Source organism: Ictidomys tridecemlineatus, chromosome 6 (genome assembly GCF_052094955.1).
Source record: "Ictidomys tridecemlineatus isolate mIctTri1 chromosome 6, mIctTri1.hap1, whole genome shotgun sequence".
NCBI classification, from domain to species: Eukaryota; Metazoa; Chordata; class Mammalia; order Rodentia; family Sciuridae; genus Ictidomys; species Ictidomys tridecemlineatus.
The window spans coordinates 81,926,197-81,944,547 of NC_135482.1; the positions used below are offsets into that span (position 1 = coordinate 81,926,197).

The 18,351-nt window shown below is 37.9% G+C and overlaps 1 protein-coding gene across 6 annotated transcripts in view; it reads right to left on the minus strand.

Annotated features, from left to right (window-relative positions):
- Positions 1-13,571: 13,571 nt before the first annotated feature.
- Bmal2 (basic helix-loop-helix ARNT like 2) overlaps positions 13,572-18,351 on the minus strand; it is a 74,267-nt gene continuing 69,487 nt past the window's right edge. For all 6 annotated transcript variants that reach the window (XM_078015017.1, XM_078015016.1, XM_078015021.1 and 3 more), the window contains one exon: positions 13,572-17,921. In XM_078015017.1, the coding sequence (XP_077871143.1) occupies positions 17,785-17,921 (137 nt within the window). In that variant the 3' untranslated portion in view covers positions 13,572-17,784. The remainder of the gene's footprint in view (positions 17,922-18,351) is intronic.

An 18,351-nucleotide genomic window follows, 5' to 3' on the forward strand; every position in this document is an offset into this window, starting at 1 on the left:
TGCATGCCAGCTCTCTTTTATGTCCCTTACCTCCTCACGCAGCTGCCCACATTAATTTGGTTCAGTCCTATGGAGCAGCCAATAAATGCTAAGTGCTTCTCGTCCACCATCTTTTTTCCCTCTCCCTCATTCCTAGAGGATAGCTACACTGAGTTCAATCTTGGTTGAATAGTACTTAGAATATGTCATTCTCTTCCCTCCAGCCTGTAGGGTTTCTTCGGAGACACTTGCTGTTGGTATAACAGGGTATCCCTTAAAGATGTCTTGGTTCTTTTGCAAATTTTAAATTTTTTTTCTGTACTTTTAACAGTTTGACTTTAAAATCATGGTGAAGGTCTTTTCTATCATGTCTACTTGGAGCTCTAAAAGCTCTTATATATGGATGTCCATGTCTTTCCCCAGATAAAGAGTTTGTCTGGTATTATTTCATTGAATAGATTCCCCCCCACCACCTTTTTATTAATGCATTATAGTTGTATATACTGATAGGATTTGTTGTTACATATTAGTACATGCACACAATCTAACAACATAATTTGGCCATTATCACTTTCCAGCACTTGTCCCTCACTCCTCACCTCTCACCCCTTAGTCCCTTCTACTGATGTCCCTTTTTTAAGGAGTGCCACCCCACTTTTTTAAACTTTATTTTATTTATTTATTTACTTTTATGTGGTGCTGAGGATCGAACCCAGGGCCTTGCACATGTGAGGTGAGTACTCTACTGCTGAGCCATAACCCCAGCCCCACCCCACTTTTCTTTTCGTTTTTCCTCTCTAGCTTCCTTATATGAGAGAAAATTTACACACAACACTTGACCTTCTGAGTTTGACTTATTTCACTTAGCACAATGGTCCTAGTTCCAGGCATTTTCTTGCAAATGACATAATTTCATTTTTCTTTATGGCTGAATGAAATTCCATTGTGTATATATACCACGTTTTCTTTATTCATCCATTGATGAGCACCTACACTGGTTCCATAGTTTGGCTATTGTGAATTGTGCTACTATAAATATGGGTATTCACGTATCACTGAAGTAGGATAACTTTAATTCTTTAGGGTAAATACTAAGGAGTGATATAGCTGGGTCATATGGTGGTTCCATGCCTAATTTTTTTGAGGAATTCTCATACTGATTTCCATAGTGGTTGTACTAATTTACAGTCCTATCAATAGTGTAAAAGTGTTCCTTTTCCTCCACATCTGCTCCAGCATTTATTATTTATATTCTTTTAAAAAAATTTAAAATTTCTTCTTTTTAGATATACATGACAGTGAAATGTTTTTTGACATATGTACGTGGAGTATAATTTCCCATTCTTGTGGTTGTACAGGATATGGAGTTACACTGGTTGGGTATTCATATAGGAACCTAGGAAAGTTATGTCCAGTTCATTCTACTGTCTCCCCTCCCTTTCCTCCATTCCCCTTTGTCTAATCCCATGAACTTGTATTCTTCCCTTATTGTGTGTTAGCATCTGCATAACGAAGAGAATATTCAGCCTTTGGTTTTTTGGTATTGGTGTATTTCACTTAGCATATTTGTCTCTAGTTCCATCCATTGACTGGCAAATGCCATAATTTCATTCTTCTTTATGGCTGAGTAATAGTACATTGTGTGTGTACATATATATACACATTTCTCCTATTCTGTACATATGTATACACACACACACACACACACACACACACACCCCATATTTCTTTGTCCATTCATCTGTTGAAGGGCACCTAGGTTGTTTACATAGCTTGGCTATTGTGGATTGAGCTTCTATAAACATTTATGTGGCTGTATTACTATAGTATACTGATTTTAAGTCCTTTGGGCATATAACTGGGTCAAATGGTGGTTCCATTCCAAGTTTCCTGAGGAATATCCATAATGCTTACCATAGTGATTGCACAAATTTTCAGTCTCACCAGCAATCTATGAGTGTACCTTCCCCCCATAACATTGCCAACATTTATTGTTACTTGTATTCTTGATAATTGTCATTCTGACTGGAATGAGATGAAATCTAAATGTAGTTTTAATTTGCATTTCTCCAGTTGCTAGAGATGTTGAACATTTTTCATATATTTGTTGACTGATCTTATTTCTTCTCTGAAGTGCCTGTTCATTTCCTTTGTCCATTTATTGACTGGATTATTTATTTATTTTTTTGGTAAGTTTTTTGAGTTCTTTTTTTATCCTGGAGATTAATACTCTGAGGTGCAGGTGGCAAAGATTTTCTCCCATTCTGTAGGCTCTCTGTTCTGTGAAGAAGCTTTTTAGTTTGATACCTTCCCATTTACTGATTCATAATTTTACTTCTTGCACTTTAGGAGGTTTGCTGAGGAATTTGGTCCCTAAGCCAACATGATGGAAATTTGGACCTACTTTTTCTTCTAGTAGTCACAGGGTTTCTGGACTAATGCCTAGGTCTTTATCAATTTTTGAGTTGAGTTTTGTGCAGGATGGGTGAGAGATAGGGGTTTAATTTTATTTTGCTACAAATGGATTTCCAGTTTTCCCAGCATTATTTGTGGAAGAGGTTCTGGTCCTGGGTTTTCTTTGTTGGTAGGCTGTTTTTTTTTTTTTTTTTTTTTTTTTAAGAGAGAGAGAGAGGAGAGAGAGTGAGAGAATTTTTAATATTTATTTTTTAGTTCTCAGCGGACACAACATCTTTGTTGGTATGTGGTGCTGAGGATCGAACCCGGGCCGCACGCATGCCAGGCAAGTGCGCTACCGCTTGAGCCACATCCCCAGCCCGTTGGTAGGCTTTTGATGGTGTCTTCACCATTATTTTATCACTGATTTCTAATTTCATTGCATTATGATCTGATAAAATACAAGGTATTTTATGTTTTTGTATTTGCTAAGAGTTGCTTTGTGCCCTAAGATATGGTCTGTTTTAGAGAAGGATCCATGTCCTGCTGAGAAGAAAGTATATTTCAGTTATTGATGGATGAAATATTCTATATATGGCTGTTAAGTCTAAATTATACATTGTATTCTTTAGTTCTATAACTTCTTTAGTTTTTGTTTGGAAGATCTATCTAGTGATGAGAGAGGCATGTTAAAGTTACCCAGTATTATCATGTTGTGATTTATTTGATTCTTGAAATTGTGAAGGGTTTGTTTGATGTAGGTAGATGCTCCATTGTTTGGGGCATAAATATTTAACATTGTTATGTATTGTTGATGTATAATTCCCTTAAGGAGTATGAAACGTCCTTCTTTGTTCCTTTTAATTAACTAGGTTTGAAGTCTACCTTATCTGATATGAAGATAGAAACCCCTGCTTGTTTACGAAATCCATGTGAATGATAAGATTTTGTTTTCCCCATCATTTAACCTTCAGTCTGTGGATGTCTCTGCCTATGAGGTGAGTCTCTTGGAGACAGCATATTGTTGGGTCTTGTTTTTAAATCCAGTCTTTCAGTCTGTTTTCTAATTGAGTTTAGGCCATTTACATTCAATATTATTATTGAGAAATTATTTTTATTCCCTGTCAGTTTGGTTTATTTCTGGTTTTTAATTTGAATTAGTTTCTCCTTCAACTATTCTTCTATGGTCATCATGATCAGTGTGGTACAATTTTTAAAAATAAACTATCATGGGCTGGGGTTGTGGCTCAGTGGTAGAGTACTTGCCTCGCGTGTGCAAGGCACTGGGTTTGATTCTCAGCACCACATATAAATAAATAAAGCTCCATCAATAACTAATAAAAATATTTCTAAAAATAAAAATAAAAAATAAACTTTCATGCTCTTCGAAAAAAAAGAGCATAGAAAACTTATTCAAAATTTTATATAATTCTTTGTACTTATCAGATAATAATTGAATGAAATTAGAAATCAACATGACAAAATTCTACAGAAATTACATAGAGACATGGAGATTGAATAAATTCTTAAATAATGAATGGGTGATTGAAAAAAAATCAAGGGAGAAATTTAAAACTTCTTGGACTCAAGAAAAATTCTAGAACTATGAGAATAGTGGTACTACATACCAGAACCTCTGGGACACTATGGTCATGATGATCAGCATATACATAATAATGGCTTTTCTGTTGGGTATTAATGGTGCAGTATTTTTGTATACTGAAATTTTCAATAGGAATAAGAACATTAAGAGAATAAAGATCTTAGATGAAAATGGAGAATAATAACTCTGGTGTTCTAACCCACAGAATTAATTTAAACCCCCCTATGAATCCGTGATATAAGGTTATCTCATTATGAAGAACAAAAGTTCTTAGAAGTAGGCAGCACAAACTTATACTTTTTTCCACTTTAGTTTTGATTATTTGAGCTAAAACACAGTCATACAAAGATACCGCAGGGAATTTTCACACTACCAATGCACAAGTTCAGGGATTTTACTTTAAAAGAAAATCAATCCACCATCAAAATAAAGAGGCAAATATGACTTTCAAATCATTTGAAAAGCATAGTGCTTCGCTGTCTAATATAGACTCAAATGCTATAATTATAACTTTCAAATTTGTGCAATAAAGTGTGTGGGGGGGGTTGTTTATAAGAACTGGTTTTCTATGCTTTTAATCTTCATCTTCTCACCTTCAGATATTCTGATGATGCAGACATTTGGTCATTTAAAGGTGTCCTAAAGATCTTGATTGCTGTTTTTGCTTTTTTCCTGTGTAAATGGACTATTTCAAAAGGCCTGTCTTCAAGCTCAGACATTCTTGTGCTTGTTCTACTGTTATTGAGACTTTCCACCAAATTTCTGACTTATTGAGCTCTTCATTTCCAAGATTTGTTTGGTTCTTTTACAAAATCACTTTTGCCGAATTTCTCATTCATAACATGATTGTTTTCCTAACTTTATTTAACTGTTTCTCTGCATTCTCTTATGTCATTGAACTTTAAAATTTTATTTTTTCTTACTCTTTAACAGGCACCTCGTTTAATTTCTTTGTAATCTGTCACTAGCATTATCTTTTGGAGATGTCATATGACCTTTTTCGTATTTCTTATATTCCTACATTGAGCATTGTGCCTCTCCTACATCAAGTATATCTATTACTTTTATGGTGAGGCCTTCTTGGTAAGCAACTTTCTCCTAAATACATATTGGAGTATCAATTTGTTTTGCAATTATGCCTTTGTTTCCAGCTGGGTACCATATTGTAATCCCCCTGTAGCTTCTTTTAACTATGATTAGTGAATTCAGGCACAGTAGGTACTGTGTCGGGATCAGAAACCCACCATATCTGTGGGCTATGCAAGACTGGGGACACTTTAACAATCTAGGCAGGTGTGGTGTAGAGAGTAGGTCTGTGTGGGCACACACTATGTGTCCCCCTATAATGGGAATAGTAACACCTATCAGAAGATAGGGGTTTCCTAACTGTTGAAATTCATTCTGTTGCCTATAAGGATCTCTGGCACTGGCTGCACCAGTAATGGTGAGGGACCTGAAGCACTTGTCCTCCAATTAGACAGTGTTGCAGGCCCAGGTTCTTCTTGAAGTCAGGCGGTGACAGGAACCACTATAACTCCTCTGTGGCTCTCACAAGCAGCCGTGTCAACAGTGTGTGATCAGACAAGATGTAGGAGTTGTGGGAACTTCTGCATGGGTGACAAAAGGAACTATGATTTTTCTCTGTTGCTACTCTGAGAGTGTCTGCCCAGGAGTGGGACATCTGGCCAATCCCTAGCAGTGCATGCCTGGGGATAGGGTGACATTGAGGGCTTTTCCCAACCAACTCTTTCAGCTGGAGAGTCTACCAGAGGTGAGTGACAGCAAGATAGCTGGAGTCAGGGAATAATCTTCCTGGTGACCCCTTAGCTACGGGTGTCCAGTGGGGAGGGTGGCCTGGGTTCTTCTTCCTCCACCAGCTAAGGCGCCCTACAGGGCTTAACAGGGCATATAGACAGCCCATTACCAGGAGTGGAACAATCCTTCACAGGAGGAATGATTATTTTTTCCTGCCCCATTTAGCAAAAAGAAGAAATCTCTCTAGAACAGTTTTCAATTTGGGGCTTGGAGGATTTTGCACGTGTGCACACACACACACACACACACACACACACATCCCAGAGAACATTCAGCAATATCTTCAGACATTTTTGGTTATCACAACTGGGATGTGCTACTGGCATCTAGTGGGCAGAGGGCAAGGGTGCTGCTGAACATTTTACAGTGCGCAGGACAGACTCCCACAACAAAGAATTATCCAACCCCAAATGCCCATAGTGCCAAGAGGAAGAAACCCTGCTCTAGAGAATGTGCTATTTTAAACTGAAAACTATAAAATGTCCCCCGCAAATGGAAACATTAGCCAAGAATTTTAAAATATGCTTGGCTGGAGTCCTGGTCTCTCAGCATGGTTTGCAATGCTATCAAAAGTGAGCACAAAGATTTCAAGAAGGCAGTTAGATTACAGGAGCTCTTTGAAGGCAGTGTCTGACTAGAGCCTTCAAGCCACCCACCGTGGCCTGGTGCCAGGTGCCACCTCTATACAACAAGCAGCCTCCTACAGACACACGCTCTGCCACTGCATCTGCCCCATGGCATAGGACACCCCTACTGCAAAGATCCCCTCTTTTTTGACTTGGAGGCGGCCCTGTTACTTAAAATGTTCTTTTTTCTACTTATGTAAGTTCAGATACGTTCATAACTGGGGATAGCTCCATAATTTTCTCCTTAAGTTGTCACAGATAATGTTAGTCAACTTTGTAGCTATAATCTTTTCCTGTTATGTTTTTCTTGTTATTTATAGACCAATTATCTATGTCGAGGGATAAAAGAATGGATCTTTTTTAGTTGGTTCATTTTCTGGAAATACAAGCAAACTCTGTGTATTCTAAAAATACATAAGCAATTTGTGTACTCTAATTTTCTACAGAGGGAGGGTCACCGATGCTCATTAGATGTTATATTTGGAAAGATGTCTCCATATTCTGCTCCTCAAAAATGGGGGAATTCTATTGCCTCGTTCACACAGAGTGAGAGGTTTCAACAATCATAGGTAAGATGGACCAATCTAACACCAGACACAAACTAAAAGACGCATGAGTCTCCAAGTCTTGGTAGACAGCAGAAATCATCCATTAAAACCAGATTTCTGAATCAATTTTGGTTCAGTAGGCATGGAGTAGGGCCCCTCAACTTCCATTTCTGACAAGTGGTGCTGATGTTGTGGTCTTGGAACCAAAAATCGAGAACCACTGTAGATTTTTACATTTAATTTTGATGAATCGTTTCAGTGTTAAATTATGTTTAATAAATCAGTTCTTTGTTTCAACATCACATAGTATGTTACTTTAAGAGAAAGGCTAGTTTAGTTATCTAATTTTGGGGGAGGTGGGGACAGGGTCTCACAGTGTTGCCTCATGTGGTCTCGAAACCCTAAACTCAAGTAATCTTCCTGTCTCAGCCCCCTGAGTGCTGGATTACAGACACATACAATTGGATCCAGCTTAGATTTAGTTATTTTAGTAGGTATTCTTATGAACACATCTGAGATTAGAAAACAGTAAGCCCTAAATGTTTTTCAACATTGCTTACTCAGAGCAACTGTTGGTATGATTTAAAATTATTTTTTTATAGTTGTAGATGGACAGAATGACTTTGTTTGTTTTTATGTTGTACTAAGGATTGAACCCAGTGCCTTACAATATGGTAGGCAAGCACTGTCACTAGCTACAGCCCCAGCCCTGGTATGATATTTTTTAATGGTTTATTTTCTATGAGCTCTTATAAAAGGCCAATTTAATAATAAATGTTCACCACAACTATATCTAAACATACAGAAATCTAGAATTAAAAAAACAGAATCTAGTTTGTCAGTCTGAGGACCCACAAAATCTCATTTGTTTAAAATACTAGGTAGATACCCTATTAATGATATCATCCTTTTAATGATTTTGTTATTCAATCTTTTAAACCACTTTTGGTTTAAAATAATCACTAAAACTAAGCCAGTGTTAGAATTTTTTTCTCCCCACTTTTTGAAATTTTCATTCTTGATTGAAGATGTGTCCTCATGTCCTTGTTTTTTAAACTTTAAAAATTAAACACTTTGGGGGAGACCAAATTTCTACAAAATAGATATAAAGTTGGTTAACATTTTTCAGAGAACAGAAATTTATAAATGATTGTCCCATGGGAAATATCGAAACCTATTTCAATAATACATTTCATACAAATCAAATTCCACAGTATTTTAATATGAAGAATGAGACAAAAAGAGTTTCATGATCAAGTCAATTTAGAGAACGATGAATTGGTAAAATTTCTATGGGATTTCTCAGTGAGTTTAATAAGCTTATAATCATTACAAATCTACTTGCTGTGCATCTTTTTTTTTATAATCATTACAAATCTACTTGCTGGCATGTTTGGGGAACTATTTTAACTAACATGCTTTAGGAAGTGTTTGAGGACAGGATAACAAATAGATTTTGTCTAATATTTCACCTTGCTTGTTTGTGAAAGGATTCCTGAAGTTCTGTGTTGAATGTTCTGAAGCACATTTTGGTTCAACACGAAAAAAGACATTTCATCAGCTGTGACTGCCAGGGGTGCGGCAGGAGCAGAGGCACCAATGCTGCCTACAGACTGTCGCTCCCCCAGATAGTGTGGGGGTGGTTCTTTTTTTTTCCTCTCATTTCTTCTTATATAGTTGTGTAAACTAGCCTCTCGTGTTTATCACGCTGAACTACAACAATTTCCAGGTTATATATTTCAAGAAATTTCCTGAAGTTTTCAAATCTTATTTCACCTTGTTCTTAAAAAAGTTTTAAATATATTTTTTTTCCCAAATAAATAGAACATGTGCTTCTGTGACTGACACAGAAATAAGTATCAAAAGTATGGATAACAGCCAGGTGTGGTGGTGCACCCCTGTAATTCCAGCAGCTTGGGAGGCTGAGGCAGGAGGGTTGCAAATTTAAAGTTAGCCTCAGCAAAAGCAAGGCGCTAAGCAACTCAGTGAGACCCTGTCTATAAATAAAATACAAAATAGGGCTGGGGATGTGGCTCAGTGGTTGGGTGCCCCTGAGTTCAATCCCCAGGAACAAAAACAAAACAAAACAAAAAAAAAACCCACAGATAACAAGGCTAGCACACATAAGGTACTGGGTTCAATCCCTAGCACTGGAGGGGGGAGAGGGAAGGAAGGAAGGAAGGACGGAAAAGCAAAAGGACAAATGAGATTTTAAAACTTCTGCATATCAAAGAAAACCATCAATAGAGTGAAAATACAGTCTACTAAATTGGAAAAATATTTGCAAATCATCAAAATCTGTTAAGGTGTTAATATCCAGAATATATGTTTTAAAAATCAACAAGAAAACCCCCTAAATAACTCAAAATATGATCAAAAGACTTGAATAGACATTCTTTAAAGAAGATATACAAATGGCCAATAAGCATATGAAAAGAGCACTCATCATCAGAGAAATACAAATCAAAACCACAATGAATTATCACCTCAAACTCATTAGGACAGCTACTGTTTTTTTTTTTTAAACCTAGTAATGAGTTGGTAAGAATGGAGAAAAATTGGAACCCTGTGTACTGTTGATCAGAATGTAAAATGGTAAAACTGCTATGCAAAATAGCATGAATAGTCCTCAAAAAAGTGACAGCCAGATTAATTCAACAGCTAAAATTCCCTCCTTTCCCCACCTGTGGCTACCACCACCTCCTTCCCAAACGGGTCTCAGAATATGTAAAAATTTTGTAGATGGTAAAGACAGCATTTCAAATCATGGGGAAAAGAAAGGACTATTTACTGAATGGTTGCAGAGCAAGGGTATAATACTAAGTAAAGAAAAGTAGACTTCTGTGTCTCACTAAAGACCAAAATAAATTTCAGCTAGATCAAAAAGTCTTTAGTGTAAAACTATGAAACCACATGACACTAAGAAAAAGGCTTAGGTGTGTGATTTTGGGGTAGAAAATGTTTTCTTCTTAAGCAAAAAGCAAACAAGAAAAAATTTGGGGGAAAACTGACATATTTAACCATGCAAAAATTAAAGAATATTGTATATGGCCTTTAAGGCAGGTGGGCCGTTTTGATCTGATAATTAGACTTACAGAAATTCATCCTAAACAGAATCAGAGGCACACAGCAAACACTTGTGCAGAAGGATGTTAACTGACATGTTCCCATGACAATGAAACTTTCCAAACATTCTAAATGTTCCATAATAAAAACTTAAAATGGTTAGTGCTCTGTTCCAAAATCATGCTGGGAAAATTAAGGAGTAGCAATAAAAGCATAATTAGAAATATAACTATGAATATAATTGGCCAAAGTTGTGATTGCTCAGGAAAATAAGAATGAGACTTCAGGTGGGGCTTTCTTTTTTTGTACTTTTATATCTTCAAATATAATCTGACCGTTAGCTAATTGTATGTGTTACTTCTGTTCAGAAAAAAAAAAACTAGAAGCATAAAATTGTACAAACAGGATTCTACCTTAAAAAAAATCATTAGAATACAAAGGCCTAGAAAAGAGAACATCCAGGACTGTGGCTGTGGCTCAGTGGTAGAGGGCTTCCCTAGCACATGTGAGGCACTGGGTTCAATCCTCAGCACCACCTAAAAATGAACGAATGGTTAAAAAAGAAGAAGAACATCCAAGTACTAATTATAGTTTTTCACTATGTGGCTATTTATTGTCGTGGCATCTTTTTGTACCTTGAATTTTCAAAACAAATAGGAAGTTATTTTATAATCAGAAGATTATGTTATTGGTACTGGGGATTGAACTCAGGTATACTCTACCACTGAGCTATATCCCAAGTCCTTTTTTTAATTTTTTAATTTTTTTAGTACCTGGGATTGAACCCAGGGGTGTTTAGCCACTGAACCACATCACCAGCCCTTTTTTAAAAACTTTGAGACAGGGCCTCATTAAGTTGCTGAGGCTGTCTTTGAACTTGTGATCTTCCTGCCTCAGCCTCTCAAGCTGCCCTGTTTATTTTTTATTTTGAGAGAGTCTGAAGTTGCCCAGGATGGCCTTAAACTTGCAATCCTCCTGTCTCAACCTCCCGAGTTACTGGGATCATAGGCATGTTTCAATTTGCCCTGCAGAAAAAATACTAAAAATGAAATATGTTATCATAAAAAGTATGCTTTCTAATTTGATGAATTTTTCATTATTTTATGTCATCATGTCCATCTTTTTATTCCCAAAAATGAATATTGCAGGTACTATAATTGAACTTTTCTTGACTTTTGTCAACAACAGAACAATACCCAATAGAACATCAAATCATTAATGGTCAGCTGATTGTGTGCTATTAGTCTAGATATCAATTCTAATAGAGGGGAAGCCTTCAGAGTTATTACTGAACCAACCAATATTAAATGAGATTTAAGACTTCTATTCAGCCAGTCATGGTGGTGTATACCTGTAATCCCAGCAGCTCAGGAGGCTGAGGTAGGAGGATGACGAGTTCAAAGCCAGCCTCAGCAACTTAGGGAGGCCCCAAGCAACTCAGCGAGGCTGTATCTCTAAATTTAAAAAAAAATTATATATACATGGCTAAGTGGTTAAGCACCCCCTGGGTTCAATTCCTGGCATTAAAAAAAAAAAAGAAAAAAGAAAAAAATTCTATTCAGTTGTAAGTTCACATCATACAGGCTTCTCATTTCAGTGTAGACTTTTAGGCATCACATATGTGAATGTGCAAAAGATTTCCTCCTGTACAGAAGTGAATGTGGGCACTACTGCCTGAAGGTCAGACCAGAGGTAGGTTTGCCCAAGAAACAGTAAACCCAAGACGAGAAACACATAGCTGGTGAGAATTGAAGACAGCTCTTTTTTGGTCTTCTCAACACAACCGCCAAAGGTGGAAAAAATGTCTCACCACTCGCTGCTCCTGGTAAATGACCCAGACCAAAAATATGCAAGACTCACACGCCAACACCCATAATTCTAGGAAGTTGGCCATCATGAGTCACGAGCTTTTCACGGACCCTTCTTCTGCATACATTCCAATCCGTTCCTCCTTCTGGCCTAGGCTGTCCAGCTGTTGGCTATTTCTGACATTTTCTTCAAGGATGCCTTTGAAGCTCATTTTAACTCATCCAGTCCGAATTTAAATGTTCTAAAGGGAGGGAAGATAAGTAGTGGGCTCTGCCTCATCCTGAGACTCTGCTCCCCACCCCACTTTGTTTGGAAGAGCCCAAGAATGAGGGGTCTGTGAGGGTCCATTTATTTTGAACAGCAGGATCAGTGGTTCTGAAGTGTAGCCCTTGGGCCAGAAGCACCAGCACCACTGGCCACTTACTGGTACTGCTTACTGAGCCACACCTCAGACCACTTGAATCAGACAGTGGGGGTGGGGCTGTGACCTGTTTAACAAGCTCCCGGTGATTCTGAGACTACCTAAGTTGCAGAACCACAGGTCTGGAAGAATAAGGGGAATAAAAAGCCAGAATATAATAAGCCTGGGAGATTATGGACAAGCAGAGATGAAGCCTGCCCTTGCTATAGGCTCTTTGTTCTTGCTCGTTTCTTTTAAATGTCAAGGGCCCTGTTCTATGGTTACTGCCTTCCATGGTCTCCCCCACAAAACTGGTATCTTAGAAGCAGGGACTAATGAAGCTGAGCACAGCTTAGGATGAATGAGTGCTTAAATTGGAACCAAGGGAGTCTTTTGGTGTTCCCAGCACCACCACCACCCCCCCCCAAAAAAAAAAAAACCTTTATAGATTTCCCCTTTATCAAATCAAACTGCTTAACTCTTTGTGTAGTTCACATACACCTTCCCAAACACTATCCCTCAATGGGGTTGCCTTGGTGTCTGTATTTTGCTGTTAGTTATATACCTCTATTATTTGGGTTGAACTTTGGGGAAGCTTAAATTACTTACTCTATTACATATATATTTATCTGGTATGTAGCTTTCAGAATTCTTTAACTTAAAGATGAAGTTTCTATATGACACTCATCTCCAACATTTACTGTCACACTGTAGATCTTACAATACTATTGATCACTTAGGAAACGAGTGTCAACCAAGCTGATCCAGAGGCCCAAATCAATGGGCATTTTTTAGTAAATTACTAACAAATAGAGAAGCTCTCTTTCTATTGAGATTGCCCGTTATAAAATACACACTTGGGGCTTCTGAGCGTCATTATGGAGAGAGGGTCCACCAGAGGCTAAAACCCATTGGTGGAAAGAGGGAGAGTCAGAGGGGCAAAGTGCTGACAGCATCAGCTGTGATATGAGCTGGAAGAAACCTTTATTGGTTAAACCACTGGGTCTTTGAACTTGTAGCCATAAGGAAAGCCTGTGAATGTACCCCAAATCTATGCAGTAACACTTTTCATCATAACCCCCTGCCTAGTGGTTTGAGAACATGAGGTCTTGAACCCCACCTATGTTTATACACTAGAAAATAGCTAAGTGCCAGGCATGGTGGTGCACACCTGTAACCCCAGCTACTCTGGAGGCTTAGTGATAGAGTGCCCTGTGTTCAATCCCCAGTCTCTGTGTCTGTCACAAACACACACACACACATGCACACACAGAATCAAAGACACACTTTTTGAAAGTGTATTAATTTTAAAAAAAGCTACAAAATAGTAATTATTACAAAATATAATTTAATTTCACTATTATTTACCACAAAAATTTAAAAATATCAATATACAGACAAGAGCCAGTGAACTGGAGAGAGCTAAAAACTGTAGAAAAGGCAAATCTACACTTGAGAACATATGAGCATTGGGTTCAGAGAGCCTACCCCAGACTGGACGGGTTTGCTAAGGCCAGTTCTCACGAGCAGCACATCTGGGAAGCTCCCTACACCAAAGTTCTTATATTATGTGAGAAGGCGTCCCCAGACGTCCCTTGGAAAGCATTTCTCATCAACCAACCCACACCAGAGAAGCTGACTCATTCTAGGCACAGAAATCTTAAATAATGTCTCTCACAGGCCCCAGGGAGCTGGGGAAAGTTAATCTCATCAAAACACAGCACTGTGAGAAAGGAAAGGTGGCACCTAGTGGCCGCTTAGCAGTTTTTCTTTATGGCTTCTTGACAATGCTGTCGGCCCTGCCCTGCCCTGAACAGTGTTGGGCAAATCTGAGTCTCTAATTCCAGAGCTCAGCGATGACCTACCCGAATGACAGGCACATCTCTAAAGCAGGATCTGAAACAGAAACCACCAAACACAGTCTGGTAACTTAGGCATGGGCTAGTCCACATCCTGGTGCCCCAGACTCCACAGAATGGGACTCAAGAACAGAAGTTAATTTATAGGAGACAAAAGTAATATGGTCTTTTCTGTTGTTACTGTAGATACACACTTCCCTTCAGTTTCATTATTCACTAATATTCTCCACTCTGTATTTTCCTGTTTCCCAAAAGATTTTCAAATTCAGTGACAGATGGTGTCAACCTATAACTCAAATTGTATTTGACTGTAGGCTATGTAGTAAAATGTAGACATGTAGTAAAATGTCTGATCAAATTTTTAAATCCGGCACATGACTAGAGGCTCAGTTACTTGTACTTAATCAAGGATCAATAAATCAGGTTGACTGTTGAACAGTAGGCAAATAGACATTAACACTAGTGGTCTGAAAAAGATCAATAAATATCTCTCAAACAGTATCTAGACGTGAATGTCTTCCTGATGGTATAACCTTTGGTCTACTTTAATAATATCCACTTGATGAAATGATCTAGAGCAGCACTGTCCAAAAGAAAGAATGAGAGCCATGTGTGTGATCTAACATTTTTTAGTAGCCACATTAAAGTAAAAAGATACAAGTAAAATTGTAATGTTTTACTTAATTCAGTATATCCAAAATAACATTTGCATATGTGATCATTATAAAATTAACATGCTATTTTACATTCACATACTAAGTCTGATGTGCTGCAGCCCCAGCACGTTTTACAATACAAATTTTAAATTTGTATTGTAAAATACAAATCTGTTTGTATTTTACTTTGATAACACCTCTCAGTTTGTAACAGCCACGTTGCAAGTGTTCAATGCCACATGTGGTAAATGGCTACAGTAAAGGACAGTCCAGTGCTTAAGTTCTATGGATTAGAGTCAGAGTCACAGCTGGGAGTAAACTCAGAAAGCAAACTTTTTTTTATATAAATGAGGAAACTGAGGCACAGAGTTTTAAATGGCTACACAGGGACTCTGGCTACACAGTCCCTGGCTACACAGGGACTCTTCCCACTCTGATATGATGTTACAGGTAACTCTCAGAGTTAAGAAAAAAATTACTGTCTTTGATATTTTCATGCAATTTATAGATGTGTTATTTCTCACCAAAATTCAAGATGTTAACTTATAGGAGACAATAGTGATATGCATAATCCATACAAATATTTTAGTCCTAATGGAATGAATTTTAGAGAATACACTAAATTTGGGAGAACGACAGTACCATACAAAGCATGGATGGGCTGGATTCTGGGTCCAGGACAAGAGAATCTGTGGAAAAAATTAGAGTGGGCTAAAAAATAAATAAATAAATAAAATTTAAAAATCGATATGCCCAGAGCATTCCAAGGGCTACCTGCCTGTTGGCCTATGGAATAACCCCTCCTTTTGCAATAAGAAAACTCCCGCTGTGCAAGGCAGCAAGGGCCGAATCCAGAATCTCTGCCCCTCGAATCATGAGGGTTTGCCCCTCCTATTTTTGAGGCCATCCCATAGTGATGACATAGCCTACCACTAGGGAACCTGCAATGGTGCAGTCCCCTAAAAACAGCTCTGCTGGTGGGCAGGCAGAGGGGCCATGTGATCTTTCACGCTTCTTTCAACTTAGCTGTAGTGCTGGGGCTGCAGCACGTCAACCCTCCCTCATCTTGAAGGGTTTCTTTGGCGTGTTATAAACCTGGATGTCTCTCAAGGCCTCAAATGTCAGCCCAAGAAGGGTGCTGACCCCTGATGTTGCTGGAACACACGGTATGGGCTCAAGAGCACAATGTGCCAGCACATCCTCACCTACCCGGGTACTGCGAATTTCATACTTGAAAGAAACATTTGCTTTGGGTGATTGCCTGTTGGTATGTCTGTCATTAACACATCTGATGAAAATTCTCATTTATCACTTTAACGGCCTCCAGAAATATCATGAAGGTCAAAGTAACACATTGCTTTGGTGAGGGGCTCAGAGGGAAATTTGCTGGAAGGGTGTAGCACCATATGGAGAAAAGTGGATTTGAACCCTTCATTGGGGCCTGAGGGCTTCCCTCTTAGTTTTCCAGCCTATCCTTCTTTCGTTTGTAAAATACAAAAAAAAAAAAAAAAAAAAGATATAGGAACACATTTGGTAATCTGTAAAGAGATATTAAAACACAGGTATTTATAAAAGTATGATTCCCAAGAAGGTAGGTATATAGAATTTTAATTAATCTTAGTTCTTATACTCAATTTGAGCTACTTCTGGATTAATTACTATTTAAAATAATGCTTTCCAAAATTTTAATTGTAACTAGAAAATTGATTTTAAAATGCATTCTCATTGCCTTGATTAAAAAAATGTACTTAACATTTACTTCATTACTTTTTCCTTACAGGCATAACTGAAACTACCTAGAAAACTACAACTATTTCCTGGATCAATTAGTCATTTAGCTAGTGAGGCCATTGCTTTGCAAATATGTATAAACAAACTAGTTTATATATATATATATATATATATATATATATATATATATATATATAAACTAGTTTATACATATTAAACACTTTAAAAATCCATGAATTTGATGTATGACTTTACCCAGGACATTTTTTTTGGGGGGGGGATACAGGTATTTAACTCAGGGGCACTCAACTACTGAGCCACATCCCCCACCCTATTTTGTATTTTATTTATAGACAGGGTCTCACTGAGTTGCTTAGTGTCTCGCTTTTTCGGAGGTTGGCTTTCAACTCTCAATCCTCCTGTCTCAGCCTCCAGAACCAGTGGGATTACAAGAGTGTGCCACTGTGCCCAGCCCTTTACCCAGGACACTTAATCTGCCTGGACCTATTTCTTCCTAACCATGTTTCAACAGCAAAAGTCTATTCTATCTGTAATGAAAATCTTGAGTGTTTATATTAAGAGCTGGTTTTGTTAATCAACAAGATCTAGGACCTAAGATTCTTCCTTTTCTGTAAACAAAGTTGAAACTCTTTTTTGGCTTTGTCTGTTTTAAATAAGAAGTCATCTCACTTAAAATTCATCTGAAAGTGCTTGACTGAGTATAAATATCCTGGCTATGTTCCTGCCAAATTCTACAAAGATTGATTATAGTATTCATCAAGATTATGATTACAAGTTGCACTGTCCCTTTAAGTGTACAAGCACTCCCTGTTTTCCTAGAATGAATGCCCTATCCTCAATTAAGGAAATGCTCAAGAAATGGAAATGTTCCAAATTACACAAACCTGTATCACAAATCTGCGGTAAATAAATCTTAGACACAGGAAAATGTCCACATTAAATTCTTCAAACTCAAAACCACATAAAAAAATAATAAAGTCAAAACAACATGTAGGTGGTGGTATCGGTCAGAAATATTTTAGTTAAAAATATGGCAGCTAGTGGGTTTTACGCTATTTCATGGCATAAAGGGGGTGATAATAAACTGATCAGTTCTCTTTGGAGGAAAATCTATTTTCCAACCTCCCTGTTGAGAGTCAGGTGCAAATCTATAAAAACTGGTAGATCATTAAGAAAACATGAAACCAGTGGTATCCATACAGGACTGAAGAAGAGACGGCGTTTTGTAAATGAAATGCTTGAAAACGTTTCTCATTCTTGGAGACAGAAGTCAAATGCTAGAGTGTCCACTGGATGTCACTGAAGTCCCCGGGGTCCCCGAGGCCCCCCTCTGCTTCTAAGTAATTCATGAAAGCAGCCATGGCTGTGTCCTCATTGTCACACAGGGCATCGAAATCCAGCTGTGCGCTGTCACCTAGTGAATTAAAATACAGGCTTGCATAAGTGAAGGTTACCAAGGTCACACATTTCACAAACTTGGAGGTCGCACCAAAAACGGCAAAGCAAGGCAGAGACACCATCCAAGGTACTTTCAGAATGTGAAGCATAGGTCTAAAATTGGCAAAACCTGATGTGTTTTTCAATAGGTCTCCTATTTCTATAACAATCTGATGTTAGATAAGTTGCATTTGATGCATCCCATGTCCAGAAGCTTTGTAATAGGAGATGGTACTGCTAAAGGGAACAGACTCTCAAAGTGTTGAAGTTAGGGCCTTGGGTGTACGTGCCTGGAAGGACAAATTTAACTTTCATCTGCCTCAAGAAAGATTTCCATTTGTTTAAGCCTAAAAGCAAAGGGCTGAGACAAAAGTGTCATCTTCCGAAAAATCTGGAATTTTCTTACA